Genomic DNA, 21,423 nt, shown 5'->3' with positions numbered 1-21,423 from the left:
TTTTCCCTACTCTTTCCCCACTTACGCTTTAATGGAGACATTTAATCTGTTTCTGTGGAATTGATGAAAAAAAACCTGGTACAATAAAAGCCAGGCCTTTTACTGATTGGTAAGTAATTCTTTTTAAAACCTTTACACCAGGGAATTTAATGTATCCGCCCTGTATTTCAATGAAACCATATTCCAAAAGGCTTAAATGTTAAACCTATGTTTCCTTATAGATAACTACCCAATGAAGAGTTATTCATCAGAAGTAAGAAGGCATAAAACATAGCCCTTGTAGATTTTCCCTTTAATGACTTTTAGCAAAAGCTATTTGGGAAGGTGGTAGCATTACTCTATTGTTATGCTTAGCTACTGTGTCATCTCTTATGGAAGTCAATGCACTCCTTCTGAGAGGTTTCATAAATCAAAAATAAGACTTGTGAAAGAATGCTATTTGGTAAATTTAGCTGACAAGACAAGGTTGCTCTTGGTAAGAATTTTGTTTGACAGGAGGATGGACAGATATTCATAAAGTAATGAACAGCTCCAGTCCTGAATAAAGACGTTTTCTAAATAATTCCAAACTTGGCCAATGATTAAGCAAAATATTGTGCAAGAGGTATGACAAGGTGGTAAAAAGATCTGCCTAGGGTATGGAACGAGGGCGTGAGAACTCTGGAACCAAGCATCATGTACGGATGGAGGCATCTTTTCAACGGAGAGAGATTGCATCATGTCTTGTCTTCCAGAACATGTATGCATACTAGTGAAATCCTTTAGGCATTGCATCAGTTGTACAAGTGCAGTGTCAAAGAAAGAACAGATGACTGGATGCTACCTTGCTTGCTGATTTTATGAGATGTAATGTTCTCACCAAATGGATTGTGCATCCTTATAGAATGGATTCACCTGCTTTGAAGTCTTGATGACATTTCTAAAGCACTGCTATGCTTTTGTCTCACTTCATATGACATTTATTGAGGCTGGCAAAGTAGCTGCAATAAGCTCCCTATGCAACAATTGATCATCCATGCTGGCCACCAAAAACATTCTCTGCTGTCAAAAAGATGTTCTCTTTAAAAGTTATGCTGGAAAAACCACCAACAAAGTGAATCCTATACCCACAATGGGAGACAGAGCTTTGGGTGAGGTTGGTTGCAGCTCCCATACGGAACAATGGCTATCATGAAGCCCATGAGAAGCACTTTGTGTTCCTCAGTTCAAAAGGATGTAAACCAAGACTACTACTCCTGTGTGCATCTTGACACTCCCACATCTTTCACATGTTGTTGGGAAGCTAATTTCTATTCCATTGATCTTTTGAAACCCAGGCCGTTTTGTATTTGTACTGTGTCCAAGATAAGGGCTGTGCTTTTTATTTACATATCCAACCCCTATTTTTAAAAAAGAGGATACAGCTTAAAATAAAGCAAAAGCTAAGTCTCATTCAAAACCAAATCATAAAGAAGATAAAAGAGTGGGTGTCTTGTGATGATGCTTCTATACTATACTGTGGTTTTCTCTTTAAGCCAGGTCTGTGAGAGTATATACAAATATTACTTGTGGGAATGTGTCAGAACCCTGCTACTAGAGCCTGGATGTGGCTCTGAGTTTCAGGGTCACTGACATTGATAAGACACCTGCGTCCCAGGACTCGGAGGAGAAACGGCTGATGGACTTGGCGGGGAATTTGCGCGGGGTTTTACTGAGCGGGAAGAGACTGTTCAAATGAGGGGGAGGGTATATAAAGGAGGGTTGGCCGGAGCCTCCCATTCTTGGCTTTTCTGATGTTCATGTTTCCTACAGTAAAAGTTTCTGGTGATATCACAGAGAGTCTTGTGTGTTCATTCAGGAGCGGCTGTGGTGAGCTGACACTAAGCCAAGAATACGGACACCATCCCGCTGTAGCGGTGAGGTGTAACATGCAAGTGGAGGATGAAGAGCTCTTGGGCGCCGGAGGAGGAAGGTCGGAAAGGGCCACTCCCGAGACGGACGCTGAGTTCCACCAGCTGGCGGCCCTGGCGTCATCCACCGCTTATGCCCAGCCAAATGGGGTAACCCAGAGGCGCGGAGTGGTGCGGGGAGATAGCACCGGAGGAGAGGAAGGTTCACCTTCCCCAGGCCCGCAAAAGATGGTGTTTCTGGAGGAGAGGATGTCGGCGATGGAGACCACCCTGGCAGTGATGTCGAGGGCGATGGAGCGCCTGGCGGTTTTGGCGGAGCCGGAGCGAGGAAGGGAACTCCGGGCTAGCTCAATGTGGGACGTGAGCATGGGAAGCAGCCAGGGCTTTGCAGACCTCCCAGCACCGAAGGGAAGGGAAATGCGAAAGGAGCCCGGTGCCCGGCCCAAGATCCAAACGAGCCTGACGCGGGTGGAGGAGAGTGACGACGAAGGGGAAAAGCCTCCGAGAATCCCGGCTACGCTCCCAACTGAGACCCTGGTGCCCCTGGCGAATGCCGGGCGTGGCACAGGACAAAGGGAAGCAGCAGCGGGGCCCACTGGCCCGCAAGGGGGCTTGCGACGGGCGGAGGATTGGGGATTGCCACCACAGGGACCCCTACCGAGACGAGAGGAACTAAGGATCGAGTTTGGGGGAGAGTCCTCTGAACTGGATTTTTTCCTGACCACGGTGAGGGGCTATATGGAGGACAATGCCCACACTTTCAGAACGGAATCCAGCCGGGTACGGGCCATTGGTGCAGTGTTGAAGAGGGGAGCGGCCAGCTGGTACGTTCAACTACACGCGCGGCGCGACCCATGTCTGGGGTCACTCCGACGCTTTATGGGGGCCCTGGAGACCCGTTTCCGAGATCCACTGGAGCAGATCCGGGCGAGGGAGGAGTTGAAGACCGTCTCCCAGGGGCAGAGGTCGGTATCTGAGTATGCGGAGGAGTTCCAATGCCTCGCTGAAAAGGTGCCGGAATGGTCTGCAGTGACAAAGATAGAACTCTTCAAAGAGGGGCTCAGGCGGGAGATCCTCTCCTGGGCGGTGCATCGTGATGAGCCTGACACACTGCGCGGATGGATTCAGCTGGCGGGGCGCGTCGAGACATCGCTGGCCCAGGCGAGGAGGCACCGAGGAGGGCTACAGCAGCGGCCGCAGATGAAAGAGGGGAGCCGGAAGGAGGGATCAACCCCAGCCGGGAGGAGAACGGAGCCGCCAGGGAACGTGAGCACCAGCAGGAGGGGCTGCTTCGTGTGCGGCCGTTTGGGCCACAGGGCTGCCGAGTGCTGGCAGAGAAAAGGGGAAGGCGGAGGCCCGCCCAAACCAAGAGCCGTGGCAGGGAAACGCGCCGAGGAAGAACCACCGATGAGGCACCACTCGGGGGGGTTGGTAAGTCAGGACAAAGCCATGATAGTGGTCCCCATTCAGCTGGAAAGTGGCAGCAAACAAGCAACCTGCAAAGCATTTGTGGATTGTGGATGTTCCAGGAACATCATCTCCCCTGAATTAGCCGAGGGATTGGGATGCGAAAGAACGAACCTAGAATCCCCAATAGCTTTTTCGCAGTTGGACGGATCCACAGCATCGGGATCATTAGCTAAGTACAGTGCCGAAGATGTAAAGTGTAAGATAGGGAGTTGGGAAGGAAAGGTGTCATTTGTGATATCACAAATAGCCAGCTATAATGTTATACTAGGCATGCCATGGCTGGGGCAGGCCAACCCGCAAATCAACTGGGAGGATAAGAGCATGATCTTCAGGATGAAGTTGGAAGAAGGGAGCCAGGAAGTGGAGAGAGAGCCGGGGAAAAGGGGGGAGGAAGACTCTATCAGGATAGCAGAACTGGCAGATAAATTACCCCCAGAGTATCGGGATTTTGTGGACGTATTTGATGAGAAGGAAGCAGACAGTTTCCCACCGAAGCGGAGAGTTGAAGTGAAGATAGAGCTAGTCCCAGGAGCAGAGCTTCCTAAGGCAAAAATATACCCAATGTCGGCTAGGGAAAAGGAGGAACTGAGAAAATACATTGATAAAAACCTAGCGAGGGGTTTCATAGAGCCTTCAAATTCCCCTCTAGGGGCGCCTGTGTTGTTCAGGCGCAAAAAGGACCAAACGCTGAGGCTCTGCATTGACTACAGGGGCCTGAATGCAATCAGTTCTGGAAATAAATACCCCCTACCTTTAGTGAAGGACTTGATCGCCCAGTTATCGGAGGGACAGATATTCACTAAATTGGACTTAATTGAAGCATACCATAAATTGCAGATTAAACCAGAGGACAGGTGGAAGACGGCCTTCTCCTGTGCATTCGGATTATTCAATTATCGTGTGCTCCCTTTCGGTTTGTGCGGCGGAGGCGCCGCGTTCATGCAATTAATCAACGAAGTGTTGCATCCATTGTTGTACAAGGGAGTCTTTGTTTTTTTAGATGACATATTGTTAGTATCTCGGACTAAGGAGCAACACGTAGAACTAGTCAGGGAAGTCCTGCAAAAGTTGAGAGAAGCAAAACTGTATGCGAAGCTTGCCAAGTGCGAGTTCAATAAAGACCAGATAGACTTTCTGGGGTATAGGATTTCCTCCCAGGGAGTGGCGATGGACCCTGCGAAGGTAGAAGACGTGAGGGGGTGGGAAGCCCCCAAAACACGGAAGCAGCTGCAATCCTTCCTAGGGTTCGCAAACTTCTATAGAACATTTATCAAGGACTTTGCGCGCCTCACTTTGCCATTAACGGATTTGTTAAAGACTAAAGGTAGGGGAGAAACAGCCAAAGTGAAGGCCCCAGGGGCCAAACTGACCTGGACAATAGAATGCCAGGAAGCTTTCGAAGCCCTTAAAAAGCGTTTTACGGAGGAGCCTGTCCTACAGCACCCTGATATGTCTAAAGCCTTTGTATTACATTGCGATGCGTCAGACCGGGCATATGGGGCAGTTCTGCTACAGAAAGACGAGGGGGGGAACCTGAAGCCATGTGGCTATCTGTCAAAAAAGTTTAGTGATACAGAAAAAAACTGGCCGATTTGGGAGAGAGAAGCCTTAGCGATTCTAAAAGCACTAGAGTGCTGGAGACACTTCCTGGAAGGAAGTGGAACACCGTTTGAGGTGTGGACTGACCATAGAAATTTACAGTATCTAAGATCCCCTCGTAAACTATCAGCGAAGCAAATTAGATGGGCCCAATATTTCAGCCGTTTTGATTTCAGACTCAGATTCTTCCAGGGGAAACATAATATACTCGCTGACGCTCTCTCTCGGATGCCTCAGCACGGGGGAGGAATTCAGGAATCTGAAGGGAGTATTTTTCTTGATAAGCAATGGGGCCTGGCAGTACTAACTCGAGCACAAGCGGCCAAAGAAAACAAACGTACTGCCATTTCCACGGGGGGAGGAGAAATATGGGAGGAAGAGTTGAAGCGAGCGTATGGAATGGACAAATGGTTACAAACAAACAAAGAAAAGGGAGAATTGTGTGGGGATTTGGTGTTTGTAAATAAAAAATTGTATATTCCTGAATGTTTAAGACGAGAAATGTTAAGGAAGTACCATGATAACAAGGGTGCGGGTCATCTAGGCCCCACCAGGACTATTAAACTGTTGGCCAAACAATGCTGGTGGCCCGGAATGAGGAAAGACGCCAGGGGGTACGTCACGCAGTGTGAATTATGCGCAGAGGGAAAAACACCACCGGGGAAGCCCCAGGGGCTATTGCAGAAGGTGGTAGAGCCCATGAGGCCATGGGAATGCGTAGCCATGGATTTTGTAGGCGAACTACCCCCCAGCAGAGGCCACAGATACATTTGGACAATATTGGACTTATTCTCAAAACAGGCACACTTTGTGGCTCTGCCAAAACTTCCTTCAGCTGAAAAACTTGCTGATTTGTATGTGAAGCACGTATATCGCCTACATGGGTGTCCCGACAAGATAATTAGTGACCGGGGAGTCCAATTTACTGCAAAATTTTGGGGAAAATTCTTACAGCTGTTAGGAGCAGAAAGGAACCTGAGCTCGGCCTTTCATCCCGCGACCAACGGGGGGGTCGAACGTACCCAACAGACACTGTGCCAATTCTTAAGGATGTACACCAATTATAGACAGGATGATTGGGCGGACCTTCTTCCGTTTGCTGAGATGGCTTTTAACGGGGCCGTACATTCGGCCACAGGTCGTGCCCCATTCGAAATAGTATACGGACAGGAGGTGGCACCTTTCCCCAGGCTACCCGAGTGGAAGGAAGGGGAGGGCCAGACCGACGAGGAATGGCCGGCCAAAATCAAGCAAGGGTGGCGAATCGTGGTAGAGGCATTGCGGGAAACACAAAAGAAGTACAAGCTCTTTGCGGATCGTAGGCGCCGAGAGGGGGACAAATTGGGCGAAGGAGATCTGGTTTGGCTGAGCACAAAAAACCTGAAATTGGGGTTCCCATCCAAGAAATTGGCTCCACGCTATATAGGGCCATTCAGGGTAGCAAAAAGAATAAACGAAGTGACCTATGAGCTGAGGCTACCAAAGGACCTAGGAAAGGTACACCCGGTATTCCATTGCAGCCTGTTAAAAAGGTATAAAGGAACTCTGGACAGCGGAGAACAATAGTTGTGTTTAATCTTTTCCTTCCAGGACGAAGGGGAGGAGGACGCCATGTCAGAACCCTGCTACTAGAGCCTGGATGTGGCTCTGAGTTTCAGGGTCACTGACATTGATAAGACACCTGCGTCCCAGGACTCGGAGGAGAAACGGCTGATGGACTTGGCGGGGAATTTGCGCGGGGTTTTACTGAGCGGGAAGAGACTGTTCAAATGAGGGGGAGGGTATATAAAGGAGGGTTGGCCGGAGCCTCCCATTCTTGGCTTTTCTGATGTTCATGTTTCCTACAGTAAAAGTTTCTGGTGATATCACAGAGAGTCTTGTGTGTTCATTCAGGAGCGGCTGTGGTGAGCTGACAGGAATGTATCAGGTCCTTCTTAAACAATTTTTCCAATGGTCCAGAAACAAGTGGTGGCCATTTACCAAATGTAAGTTCCTCAGCATTCAGGACAGTGAGCAACCCAGCATGCCTGCTGGACTGTAAAGTTAAAGCCTTAGCAAATCTAGCTCTCTGTAGCACTCATGGCTTGCATCTTTAGGTCTCTTAACAAGTAGAAAGTTTGCAGTAAAAGATCTGCCTTTCAATAAGAAAGGTCTTCTTAGCTAAAAAAGAATCACCAAATTCTCATAAGCTTAAAGCCATGTTTGCAGTATAAACACCAATGCTATTTCCATCCCCAGCTGTTAAAGAGGTCAAAATCATCAGCTTACAAAGCAACTCCAGTCATCTTCTAGCGCAGTGGTTTCCCAACCTTTGGTCCTCCAGGTCCCACAATTCCTAACAGCTAGTAAACTGGCTGAGATTTCTGAGAGGTGAAGTCCAAAACAACTGTAGGATCAAAGGTTGAAAACCACTGTTCTAGAGAGGTGTTTTCATCCCCTAGACGCCTTTAAAAGAAAGCATAAATCCTTAAGCACAAAAACGAACTGCTTCCACTGTGCAGCGACTACACAACAAATACCTGAGATACGAGTTCAAGACTGGGTCAGTTTCTGCTGATTGCAGATTGGAACTGTATCCAGGGACCGAGTATCCATGGCTAGACAGCTGAAGACAGTGGGTTTTTTTTTAAATAAAGTAATCCAGTGAGATGGACTGATGCACTGCAGATAATGAAGAGTATATTCCGGTTTTGGGCCCTGCATGTGATATACTATGCAGCACATTATCTGGCTTGTTCTGCACTTTCTGATTCGTTTTTTTTAATGCACTGCTTCTGGTTTGATGTGTGATGAAGTGTGCTTTTAACATGTACATTTTGTGGATGTTTCACTCTGGAGCCAACTAATTTTAAAAACACTATTTTAAAGACTTCTGAAATATCTACACAGCATAATTTAACCTTATATTGCTTGAACAATATGTTAATTTGCTTAAAATTATTAGGTTGTTCAAATACTACCTGCCAATTTGAGAGAATCAAAGAGATCATAATCATTTTAATTTTTATTTAACAAAAGAAAATAGTATGGCATATCAAGGAGATGTATGAACTAGAGAAGAAGGGATAGAGGCAAGTCATTTCTAGATACTATTATAAGCAATTCCAAGTTGCACTATCTGCCTGATCCTTGTTCAAGTTTACTGGAAAACAGAGAGAGGAAAGTTAAAGGAGATAAAATGATCAATTAATCAATATTTTACCAGTAATTCGAACAGTAGTGGTGAGAAGCTGAAGAAACAATTAGGTTATACTATATCATAAAACTACTCAGATTTGGAGGAAACTACACATAGTGGCATTATGACAGGATTAGAAGTTTCATGTTCTGTTTGATATCAAAGGAGTATGAGTAACTTATTCGCTCCCATTTTATTTTGTATTAACCAATGTTGTTTTTGTTGGTACATGTGACAAGCTATGTCTTATTTTGCATCAAATGACTGAATATAAATGGATCACGTAAAAAACAACATTTAAACTCTAAAGTGAAATGTTATTGATCCTTTCAGCCAAATGTAATATTTTTGGCTAGTTGAAGAAATACAATATTTTAACTTCTCTTACTATTAGAACAATTCAAACTGCCAAACACAATTACGGTGGGCAATCCATAGTCACTGGTGTTTGGTTCCAGGACCCCTTGTGGATACCAAAATCTGTGGATGCTCAAGACCCATTATATACAATGGTTTGGTAAAATAGCATCTCTAATATAAAATGTCAAAATCAAAGTTTGCTTTTGGGGTTGTATTTATTTATTTAGGCAATATTTTCAGCCATGGATGGGGGATTCCATGTACATATAATGGATATGAAAAACCGATCATTTGTGATTTTTTTTCTGGATATGTATCTTAACTATATAAACTACAGGCCAATAAATATAGAAGAGCTTAGTAAGGAAATTTATGTGAGCAAGGAGTGACATTTCTACTTCCTGTAACAACTCACATCATTTTGGGGTAAGACTAAATTTAAATTATGTGTATATCAGGCTAGTTTGCTCTCCAAAACAGCCAGAATACTCTGGATAAAGAACAATTGTTATACAGAACTCTAGCAATTACAAACAGATTTTTATACCAACCTCTATGACCACGTGTGTTCTTGACAACCATGGGAAATTCCAGCACTTCGGCTTCATCAATCATTTTGGCAAAATTTTCATGACCTCCTGGTAATAAAAAATAATTACAACATTGTTATCCTAGGGACCAAGCACCGCAAGTACTCTGTTAGTCCTATTCAGCAACAGCTAGTTCAAAGGCCAAAACAAGGATTAAGGAAAATAGTATGGAATTTCATTGATTCATTATCATTCCATATTTCAAATTTCATTTCTTTCATTCTTCGAAATTTTCAGAAAGTGGCAACATTCTACCTCCTGTTTTCTATCCCTTTAAATATTCCCAAAATGTTATGACTGCTTGTTATGACTCAGCACTGAATGACAACTGAAAAGTCTTTTACATTTGGAAGCCTAAAATCCTTATGAACTATAGCTGCAGACTCATTTTTAATATTACGGTATATATATTACCTGTATCCCAAAACTACCTGGATTTATACTAATATCACTAAATTTAAAAAGTTCTTTTTTCCACTCCCTTTTTTATAACTTTAAAAGCAACACATAAGAGAGCCCACTTCTATTTTCCCATCATACTTTACCCTCAGAAATCTTAATGGGAGTGCCTCACCAAACCCTTTCTTATTTTCAAGTTCTTTAAAAAAGTTTCAGTATGAGTTGTGGTAGTCTCACTTTTTTTGCATTTAAGAAGGGCCAAAGATTCTGCATCCTCAATATCAAGTGTGGAGCTAGGCTCCAGAGCAATGGAAGGTGTGACATGACTGGGCAACAGTATAGCCTTCCAAACCATTTTGAATGATTAATGTCATGGTGATGAATTTCATTGAAAAGTATCAATGTAGTCTTCTTCACATAACTTCTCTGTTCAAGGAAGATAAGTGAGAGCAGGAAGAATCAAGAAATTGATTTCTTGATTTTTCCTGCACCGAAACATTACCAACAGCCAAATGCACTGCTGATTTCTGAGGCGTTTTTCAAAGTTTCTTGATCTATTGTGAATGCCCCCCACCTCGCTGCCCATTTTTCTTTGCTTCTGACATTCCTCATCAATGTGCAATTTCAAATTGAAATTCAACAAGGTATCCTGTATCTCAATCAAAAGCACTCTGTTAAATTGTGAGGCCTCAATCACGATGTTCGAGTTATGGCTGCCACAAATAGACAAATATGCAGACATTGTATTATTACAAACATCAAAGAAGGCTTTCCGTTTTTTACTTTGGTATATTGTTGTTATTTTAGGATGGAGGGTGGGTTAATACTTCTGTCACCAATTTAAAATAGCCCTTTAGCCAAGTCAGCACATGCACAGCTTCATCTACCTTGAAAAGAAATACAGCTGGGAATCACAGCACGGATGACACTTCTCTCGTAAGAAGAGAAGAAGCGTTAGTTCATTAATCCTCAATGAACTAACCTAGCAGTTCACCCATTACTAAAAAGCAAAATGGCTATAAGTCACCTTTATTTCTCCTCATATTATCTGAGTTTTTGAGTCAAAACAAAGACTGCAGGAGCCTCAGCCCTGGTTTGAATAGTAAATTCTACTTCTAGAAATGTGGTTCCCCTCATTTAGGATTTACTTTACTTTTAAAAAATTGGATAGCACTAGAAGTAACTAGCCTGCAAAATTGGTGTGTGTAAATGGGACACAAATGGAAAAATATGGACCTTGTAAGACTAAATTGCTTAAATGCCACGGTGTTAAAAACAGAGCTCACCATTCTTGTCTGAGTTTCTGAAACTGATCCTGCAGGTCAAAACAGAATCAACAAGCACATCGATGTATCAGTTTGTGCCCATTCCCACCTGCTCAAGTTCTGCAGGATTTAAAGGATTGCATGCAAACTTAATGTAAGCAAGATCTTACACCCTAAACTTCTCCACACCCTATTGCTATTCTGGGGACACGTGGAGTTTGGGACTACAATGTATACGCAAGTTGCCCTTTCCTAATCTCAGGCTAGATTTAGTATTTCAGTTATTTTTGCATTAGTATCAACGTTTCTTTCACACTGTTATATTCGATGGTTAGAATATCACTTCAAAACAAAAACAAAATACCTTATAGTCTTCTATTCTCATACAATTGGTTTGTCAAAGATTTTGTTAATTTTAAAAAAATATAACACCCACATATGTTGACAATTTTTACCACAAATATGGATATGGAATTAATTTTATTCTTGCATTTATTTCTTTGTATACTTGATGACAAGCTCAGTAAACCTTCATCTACTTCTCATGCAGCTTTTGTTTTTTAAATATTCTTATCAAATAGAAAGGCTTCAGCATTCTAAAGGGTTGTAAAATAAAAGTAATTACCAGAAATAAGAATCAGACATTTTGCAGACTTTGGTGTATTTTTATATTCAAACTAGCTGTGTCCTACCATGCGTTGCTGTGGCAAAGTGTGGTGGTATGGGGGGGAAAAGTACTGAGTAACTGGTGGTAGTTAGTATATGTTATTAAGCTTGTGGATATACAATATTTCTGGTTGTTCCTTTTTTTAATCTGTTGGAGGCAAGTATGAATGCTGCAATTAGCCAGAATTATTAGCATGTAATGGCCTTTCAGTTTCAAAGCCTGGCTGCTTCCTCCTGGACAAATCTTTTATTGGGAGATGTTAGCTGACCCTGATTGTTTCATATCTGGAATTCCCCTGTTTTCAGAGTGTTGTTCAACAAAAAAAATTCTAGGTTTATTTGATTGATTGAAAGACATAAATTTGATGAGTATGTCTTTTGTGGCCAAATTTGGTGTGATTTGGTTCAGTGGTTTTGTTGTTTACTCCATGGGAAAAACGCACATTACATTTTTATATACAGTAGAGTCTCACTTATCCAACATAAACGGGCCGGCAGAATGTTGGATAAGCGAATATGTTGGATAATAAGGAGGCATTAAGGAAAAGCCTATTAAAACATCAAATTAGGTTATGATTTTACAAATTAAGCACCAAAACATCATGTTATACAACAAATTGGACAGAAAAAGAAGTTCAATACGCAGTAATGCTATGTAGTAATTACTGTATTTATGAATTTAGCATCAAAATATCACAATGTATTGAAAACATTGACTACAAAAATGCGTTGGATAATCCAGAATGTTGGATAAGCGAGTGTTGGATAAGTGAGACTCTACTGTATATAGATGTATATAGGAACATGCAAAATATATATGTAACTAGCTATGTCCGGCCACACGTTGCTATGGCACAGTCCTAAGGGGGGGGGGGGTTACCTGGCATTCAAGGTGGCCAAAAATCGAGTCCCCAGGTATGAAGCAGCCAGGCTTTGAAGATCCAAAGATATTCAATGGTATTCAAGTTGGCCAACAATGGAGCCCCCTAGGTATGAATCATTCAGGGTTTGAAGCTGCAAGGGTATTTAATAGTATTCAAGTTGGATAACAATGGAATCCCCTGTATGAAGTAGCCAGGCTTGGCCAACAATGGAATCCCCTAGGTATGAATCAGTCAGGCTTTGAAGCTGGAAAGTTATTCAACGGTATTCAAGTTGCCCATAAAATCCCACACTATCTGTTTTGAACTGGATTAAGGGGGCCAGGAAGACATCATTCCACTATGTCTCCTGTGTCAATATTAACAATATCATAATATATAATACAGCAGAGTCTCACTTATCCAACATGGAGCCCCCAGATGGCGTAGTGGACTAAGTGACTTGAAGGTTGGGTTGATGACCTGAAAGCTGCCAGGTTCGAATCCCACCCGGGGAGAGCGTGGATGAGCTCCCTCTATCAGCTCCAGCTCCATAAGGGGACATGAGAGAAGCCTCCCACAAGGATGGTAAAAACATCAAAACATCCGGGCGTCCCCTGGGCAACGTCCTTGCAGACGGCCAATTCTCTCACTCCAGAAGCAACTCAAATTGCTCCTGACACGAAAAAAAAAAAAACTTATCCAACATAAACGGGCTGGCAGAATGTTGGATAAGCAAATATGTTGGATAAGAAGGGATTAAGGAAAAGCCTATTAAACATCAAATTAGGTTATGATTTTACAAATTAAGCACCAAAAGGGTTGTTCTATGTTTTCCACGCTGTATGGCTAAGTCTGGAACATGGCCATACAGCCCGGAAAACATACAACAACCCTGTGATCCCGGCCATGAAAGCCTTCGACAACACATAAGCTCAAATTTGTTGTTATACAATTTGTTGTTATTTGTTATACAACAAATTTGACAGAAAAAGTAGCTCAATACGCAGTAATGCTATGTAGCAATTACTGTATTTACGAATTTAGCACCAAAATATCACAATGTATTGAAAACATTGACTACAAAAACATTGACTACTAAAAGGCACACTGCGTTGGATAATTCAGAATGTTGGATAAGTGAATGTTGGATAAGTGAGACTCTACCATACTCATATTATGATATACTAATAATATAATGTATTATATATACATATAACATTGATAATAATATTATAATGTAATACAATATAATAATACACTATTATAATTGTATATTTATATGACATAATATTACAATATAGTAATTTATAATGCTTATATTGTGCTATGTTAATAATATATTGTATGTACACATCACTTGTAAGCCACCCTTTGGGGTGAGAAGGGCAGGATATAAATGTTGCTAATAATAATAATAATAATAATAATAATTAATAATATAATATAATATAATAATTATAATAATAATAATAATAATAATAATTATTATTATTATTATTATTATTATTATTATTATTATTGGGTGCCATCCCAAAAGATCTCAGCCGGCATTTGGAAACAATAGACATTTGACAAAATTACAATCTGCCAACTGCAAAAGGCCACCTTACTGGGATCTACGCGCATCATCCGAAAATATATCACAGTCCTAGACACTTGGGAAGTGTTCGACTTGTGATTTTGTGATACGAAATCCAGCATATCTATCTTGTTTACTATGTCTTAGAATAAATAATAATAATAATAATAACAACAACAACAACAACAACAACTGTATGGCAGTGTGGACTCAGAGAACCCAATTCAAAGCAGATATTGTAGATTATCTGCCTTTACTGTGAGTGACCACCTGGTCAAAAACACCACAACAACAACAACAACAACAACAACAATAATAATAATCATCATCATCTTCATCATTATTCCTGCCTGAGACAATTCTTTGTTGATTGTTTCTTGTCTGGAATTCCAGTTTTCAGAGTGTTGTTCTTTATTTACTGACCTGATGTTTTTTAATGCTTGGAGCCAGGTTTTGTGGGAGCCAGTGGGAGTTTTGTGGAAGGGCGCTGAGTGGAGCCGGAGCGGTGAGGGTGAGGGCGGAGGAGAGCACTCAGTGGCCTGGCCTCGCAAAAGTCTCCCCATGCGAGCGCTCGGCAGCCAGATCTGGCTCTCAGCATGGAGCAGCAGCAGTGCCTCCTTGTCATCCTGCTTCTCTCTCCTCCACCACCTCCTCCTCCACACTGTTGTTTCAGGCCCGGGTGCTGGAGGACTTGCCCAACCTGGCTGAATATGCCTCCATTAACTGGCCACAGATGCCCACAGATATGGAGAAGGAAGAGTGCTGAAGGTGGGCAGGGTAAGCAGGAGATTTCTTGAACACGTAGAGAGTGTTGTTGTGTTTTTTTTGGGGGGGGGGGGATTTTTCTGGTCTTGTCTGTTTTCTTTCCCTTTTTTTAAAATGGTAACTCCCTGGAAAGTGATGAGTATTGTGGCCAAATTTGGTGTGATTTGGTCCAGTGGTTTTGTTGTTAACTTGGTCCTAATTATCCACATTACATTTAGATAGATAGATAGATAGATAGATAGATAGATAGATAGATAGATAGATAGATAGATAGATTCTATACATAATCCTGAGAAGAGTAATGATTTCAACCTGCTTTCCTGAATCTGTTATTCTCTAGGATCGTTTGGCTACTGCCCCCACTTGGTAGGGTGAGAGCTGTATTCCCACCCATCAAATGAGGAATGCTGCTTTCTAAACAAAGTGTCTCACTCATTTTGCGCCACTCTGAGTCCCCTTTGGGGTGAGAAGGGAGGAATATAAATACAACAAATAAATCAATAAATTTTGTGGTCAAGTCTCCTCTATTGTCAAGCAAGCAGATATAATGTTTGTCTCAGTGGAATGTATGAATTGTAGTACGTCCTGTTTTTCTTGGTCTTACATGACATGAAAAATGGGAGATATTGATTAATTCACAATTTACCAGGCAGCAAATGTTGGAATGGCAGCTTAAATCATTACTACACTCCAAGGACTGTGAGAAGTGGTGTATTTGTCTTCAAATGAACAAAATAACATGTAATGTATCAATAATTAAACCGTACATGATTTCTAGTTTTTGAAAAATCCTTCAGGATACCATTTCCTGAACTTCCCAGAGTCTTAGTAAGATGGACACTTACTATGGAACATCATTTTCTTTTAATTCAATGACTTACCATAGGAAAAAGTGTCTGGAAGAGGTACACCATGTCCAGCCAGCTCTTGGAAAGTCCAGAATTTGTTGACACAATTGAGTATGGCTTGGGGGCGGTTCATTAGACGGCAACCCATCTTCTCTAGATGGCGAAGAACTGTAATGTCACTGTCACTTTGGACCCATGGTGTTGGCACACGAACAACCACTACCTGTGGATAAGCTGTGATGAGTTCCCCATTGACTCGGAGACCTGTAACAAAGAGAGAACAGGATGGCAATCTGATGTAAACCAGACCAAAATCCCAAAAGGAAGTACAAAAAGAAACACTACTTCTTCAGTTCATCTTCCCATTAGTAAATACGGTATTTATTCAGCTCTCATGCACGTGAATAGTCCAAACCAACATTTTTTACATGTAAAATTCTCATTATTCTGAGAGTCCCAAGTGAGGTAGCCATCTCATCTGAGGTCATCAAATTTCTAATCCACCAAAAGGACAGATTATCAAACTTCTCAGAAAAACAAGTCCAAAAAGCTGAAGTCTTTCAAACTTATTAATGTGATGTTTCAGGAACACCCTAAATAAGAGAAAATATTAAAGACAAGATAGAAAGGCATCTCAGTTTCTAACCTCTGGATCTCAGTTGAACTTTACATTATTAAATTCTTGCCTCTGAGTGGAAAGCATGGATTGGCTTGTAGTCTAAGGTGACCAATTTTCACATTTACATATAAAATAAGTTATAACCAAGCTGAACTTGTTGCCAAAGTTGATACAAGTCTAGCTGAGTTAAAACTGGTAATGGCATGTTCAATGTAATGGATACCTTTCCACTTGTTCTTGCCTTTAGTGACTTCTAAAATTACTCTTTACAACAGGGCATAATTATATGATGCACAGACTAGGCAGTGGTGAGATCCGTGTTAAAAAGATGTAATCCATCATACGAGATAATTTTCAACATCCCACTGAAATGGACTACTTGAAATTATCCAATATTCAATGTGAGGTGAGAAACTGTTTAGTAGCTTCAGGTCTGGTTATGGGGCAAAGATTACTTTGATCATGAAGGTAAGGACAGGTTGCTTACCTGTAACCGTGTTTCTTCGAGTGTACTCTGTGAATTCACACTAATGGAGAGACTGCACCTGCGCAGGCTCCAACGGATACTCTTCCAAGCTAAAGTTTGAAATTTGGCGGTAACCCCGCCCCTCTCCCCAGAGGGTATAAGAGGCGCCCTCCGCGCTCACTCCCCAGTTCCTACGCCGCAAAGGCGACGAGAAAGGGAGAGGTTTGCACGTGGGGAAGGAAGGGCGGGATTGTGTGAATTCACATAGTACACTCGAAGAAACACAGTTACAGGTAAGCAACCTGTCCTTTTTATTCGTGTACTCTGTGAATGCACACTAATGGAGACTAGCAAGCTGAGGTATAGGCAGGTGGGACATAGCAAACCCGACAACGAGTTGAGTGTCCAAACAACACCTTTATTTAAGCACAAGGTCGAAAGGCAAGTGCAATGGCAAAAAGCACAACAACATACAGTGCAGAACATATCCTAGCCATTAGGATTCAGAAAGTAAGGCAATCACAACATTGCATGTGAGCAATAGTCAGTAGGAATGACAGAGGTAAGTATATATCAGTTTCCCTGAATGCAGGTACTGGGAGGTAGAAGTATCGAGGAAAAAACCACAGTGTAATGGGTAAGTATAGTACACAAGCTCTAGATTGAAAAACAACCGACATATCATGTCAATACACCTTGAGTGACATAAATGAACTTGGAAAGAAAGCATGAAAACTGGCTTTGAGTAAAGCAAAGAACGTTAGGAAAGGCAGGAGGAAAGGATGGACCTGGCGAAGGCCGAGTCCCTGAGGTTCTTTGAGTCCATCCTGTAGTGTGAAACGAAGGTGGATGGGGTAGACCAGGTAGCCACTCGACAGATGGAGTCGAGAGGGATGCCCCGCAGGAAGGCAGTAGAAGTAGAAAGACCTCTCGTCGATCTAGGGCGAATCGAAGGGGAGGGCGGGCATTTAGCCAGCTGGTAGGCCAGTTCAATAGCCTGAGCAATCCAGTGTGAAAGTCTTTGAGAAGAAAGTGGTTCGCCCAGCTTATGGGTAGCATAAGCCACAAAAAGTCTAGGTGACTTACGTATGTCTTTAGTTCTGTCTCTGTAGAAGAGGAGAGCTCTTCTGACATCCAGGAGATGAAGTTTCCGTTCCAAGGCAGAAGAAGGGTTAGGAAAGAAAGCAGGAAGTATTATATCCTGGTTAAGGTGGAAGGCGGAGACCACCTTAGGCAGGAAGGTGATGTCCGGGTGAAGAACGGCCCTGTCGTGGTGGAAACAGAGGTAGGGCTCGTCCACCCGAAGGGCAGCCAACTCCGACGGTCTGCACACGGAGGTGATGGCAACTAGAAAGGCAGTCTTCCAAGAGAGAAGGTGAAGGTCGGCAAAGGCCATGGGTTCAAAGGGAGCTGAAGCCAGTTGAGAAAGGACGAGTTCAAGGCTCCACCCAGGGGTCGGAGGTTGAACTGGAGGTCGGAGATTGTTGTAACCTCGAAGAAAAGTCTTAATGAGGTTGTTAGAGAAAAGAGAAGGTTGTCCTTGATGTTGGAAATGCCAGGAGAGAGCAGCGAGATAGGATTTCATCGAGGCCAGAGAGAGTTGACGATCCGCAAGAGAAAGTAGGAAGTCCAGAACTAGCGGGATCGAAGTGGAGGAGGGATCGACGTCTCGGTCCCGAAGAAAGGTTTGAAATTTAGCAAGCTTGTAGGCGTAGGCCCTTGACGTAGCCGGCTTATGAGCAGCAGGGAGGATCGCCTGCAGGTCCGGGTGGAGAGAATTTATGGAAGTATCCTCCAAGCCGTTAGGTGTAGAGAGGGAACGTCGGGGTGGAGCACTTGTCCCCTCTGCGAAGAAAGAAGATGAGGGAGAGTCGGGAGAGTGCGAGGAGACCCCGCGCACATGTGGAATAGAGTTGGGTACCACGGTTGGCGTGGCCATGCAGGATCAATCAGGATGGCCGATGTCGGCGTTAGATAGAGTCTCTCTATCACCCTCGAAATCAGAGGGAAGGGAGGAAAGAGATAGACGGGTTCGAGAGTCCAGTCGAGAAGAAATGCGTCTCCGAGACAGCCCAGAATCGAGTTTGGAGGGAGTCTCGCTCCGAAGCGAGGAAGTTGAGAGTTCGAGGGGGAGGCAAAGAGATCTAGGGCTGGCCAACCCCAGTCGTCGAAGACGGCTTGCAGGACTTCGGGATCGAGACGCCACTCGTGGGGGAGGTCGTTATTCTGCTTAGAGAGTCCGCTAGCGTGTTTTGGGCACCCGGTAGGTGAACCGCCGAGAGGGTTATGTGTCTCGCTATGCACCATAGCCAGATGTCCACTGAGAGAGCCATGAGCTTCCTCGAGCCCGTACCTCCTTGTTTGTTGATGTAGTACATGGCTACTACGTTGTCTGTCTGGATTAGAACAGTCTTGTGGGGAAGAAAGCGAGGAAACGCTCGGAGAGCTTTGAAGATTGATAATAGTTCTAGAAAGTTTATGTGGTGAGACTTCTCTTGGGCGGACCAAAGGTCCCTGACAGTGAGGTTCGACATGTGCGCTCCCCACGCAAAATTGGAGGCGTCGGTCGTGATGGTGACTGACGGAAGTGGGGAATGGAAGGGAAGTCCCACACAAACGTTCTCCGGGTCCTGCCACCAACGAAGGGAGAGGCGAACTTGGTCCGGTACCGTGAGAAACATCGAGCTGGAGTGCCGATGGGGTTTGAAAGAGTCTATGAGCCATCTTTGAAGAGGTCTGAGACGCAGCCTGGCAAAAGGGGTGACCATGACCGTGGAAGCCATATGACCCAGGAGGACCTGGACAGAGTGGACTCGAACCCTGCGGTTGCGGAGGAGGAGGAGAAGGTGTTGCTGAAGGGCTAGGAACCTGTCCTTCGGCAGGGAGGCAGTTTCCGCGAGGGAGTTGAAGAGAGCCCCGATGAAGCGGATTTCTGTGGCCGGGAGGAGCTGGGATTTTTCGGAGTTTAACTGAAGGCCCAGCCGTTGTAGAAGAGAGAGGGTTTGAGAGACGTGGGTTTGAAGGGACGAGGGATCGGATGAGACAATCATCCAATCGTCCAGATAGGGGAAGATCATTATGCCCTGTTTTCTTAGATGTGCTGCCACAACGGCCACCACCTTCGTGAAGACGAGGCCGTAACGAGGCCGAAGGTACCAACGACGTGACTTTTGCCGAGGCAGAAAAGGCACTTAGCGTGGCCGTCGGAATCTGGAATTTTAGCAGCACATTGAGTGCACCGCTTGAAGCGCGTAGTCGACATAGGAACGAAGAGTCCGAAGTGAGCTTTGCGGCGGAAAAAAAGGAACTGGAGAGCGAGCGCGGAGGGCGCCTTATATACCCTCTGGGGAGAGGGGTGGGGTTACTGCTAAATTTCAAACTTTAGCTTGGAAGAGTATCCGTTGGATCCTGCGCAGGTGCAGTCTCTCCATTAGTGTGCATTCACAGAGTACACGAAGAAAAAATAAAAATGACACTTAATCCAGACAAAATAAACAATGTGATTGTGAGCTGGGCAGTGCAGAGAAAAGAAGGACTGAGACTACTGGATGGGATTGTGCTGCACTGAAAAACTCAAGTTTGCTGTTTGGGTTTATTTTTGGATTCAGCCCTGCATTTTCAGCAATATCTACATGATTAAAGCTCCAGTTCCTTGAGATATTTGATCTGGCTAACACTAACATATTATGCTTACATACTTAGACTATCCAGCTGAATCTTTTGAAAAATCGTTAAGAAGACTTTATGGAGACCTCCTTCAATATTATTTAACGATCCCTGTATAAATGCCACTTTTGAACCTCAGACCTTATTTATCTCTAAGGTAGCATTTATAAACAGTAGCTGCTGCTGGCCCATTTTGAAACTGCTGAAGTGACAGGAAAGCCAGGCCGCTACAGCTGCATTCTCACACTACTCCCTTTCTCTTCTGAACAAACAGAAATGGGAATATGTCTGCCACTTAGAAGCTACACCAACTTTCATCTGGTAGAAGAAATAAAGGGAAAATAAAGAGAATATTGCTATCTGTTATGTCAGGAACACCCCTCCAATAAAGGTGAATAGTTAAAAGTCTACTTATTGCTTTACATAATTTTAATGTATTTTTCTTGATTTCTATCATACAGCCTGACAAGAGTCAGGATGGTGAAGTAATCTGAATATTGAACTACAGCTCTGTAGACCAGAGTTCAAAACTACTCAGCCATGGAAGCCTACTGAATAACCTTCAGTAAACTACATTCTCTCAGCTTCAGAGGATGCCAAGAAAATTCTGTAATAGTTTTATCTTAGGATAGCCATAAATTGGAAATGATTTCAAGGCACATAATACCCCAATATCTCATAATGCAGAATTATACTAAACAATTAATAAAAAAAACTTCTTAATCTTATGGGAGAGGACAGAGCAAGAGGAAATAGAAAATAACCTGTTTTGGCATTTTTCTTATGCCTTATGAAGTGCTTTCCTCAGTCAGAAGATGTGAGACAAGAGAAATGGCAAACATCTTTTTATTATGAACAATTTTCCCTCTAAGATACTTTCCAGCAATGGAAAAAGTGCATAAAAACATGCAGTCTTCTCTTTTTAAATTTTTTTCTGTTCTTACGCTGGATTATGAGTTCCAATAAAATCGTACTTGCTGCGAGGCAAGAAAACTTTGGAATGCCCCTCCTCTTGATATCTTAGCAACTTGAAAAAACGTACAGATAAAAGGAACAATTCCTGAAATGATTATTGCCTCTCCCACTATATTGGAAAATTGTTGTTTCTCCTGTTTTCTTGTCACTCTGGATAAATGACAGAACTCACTTTGCAGTAAAGATAAAAGGCCCTACATGCAGCTTATGATCCTCTTTGTTGTGC

The 21,423-nt window shown here is 43.2% G+C and overlaps 1 protein-coding gene across 8 annotated transcripts in view; it reads right to left on the bottom strand.

Annotated features, from left to right (window-relative positions):
- Nucleotides 1-21,423, bottom strand: part of rimklb (ribosomal modification protein rimK like family member B) — a 54,834-nt gene that overhangs the window by 17,346 nt on the left and 16,065 nt on the right. For all 8 annotated transcript variants that reach the window (XR_010003168.1, XR_010003172.1, XR_010003173.1 and 5 more), the window contains 2 exons: nt 15,505-15,735; nt 9,048-9,134 (listed from right to left, as the gene is read on the bottom strand). Coding sequence is in view for 2 of the 8 variants with exons in the window: in XM_016991160.2 (XP_016846649.1) it covers nt 9,048-9,134; nt 15,505-15,735 (318 nt within the window). In the remaining 6 variants the exon portion in view is untranslated. The remainder of the gene's footprint in view (nt 1-9,047; nt 9,135-15,504; nt 15,736-21,423) is intronic.

The sequence above is a fragment of the Anolis carolinensis genome, chromosome 2 (assembly GCF_035594765.1).
Source record: "Anolis carolinensis isolate JA03-04 chromosome 2, rAnoCar3.1.pri, whole genome shotgun sequence".
NCBI classification, from domain to species: domain Eukaryota; kingdom Metazoa; phylum Chordata; class Lepidosauria; order Squamata; family Dactyloidae; genus Anolis; species Anolis carolinensis.
The sequence above is the reverse complement of the archived record's forward strand: the minus strand, read 5'-3'. Positions and strand labels throughout refer to the sequence as shown.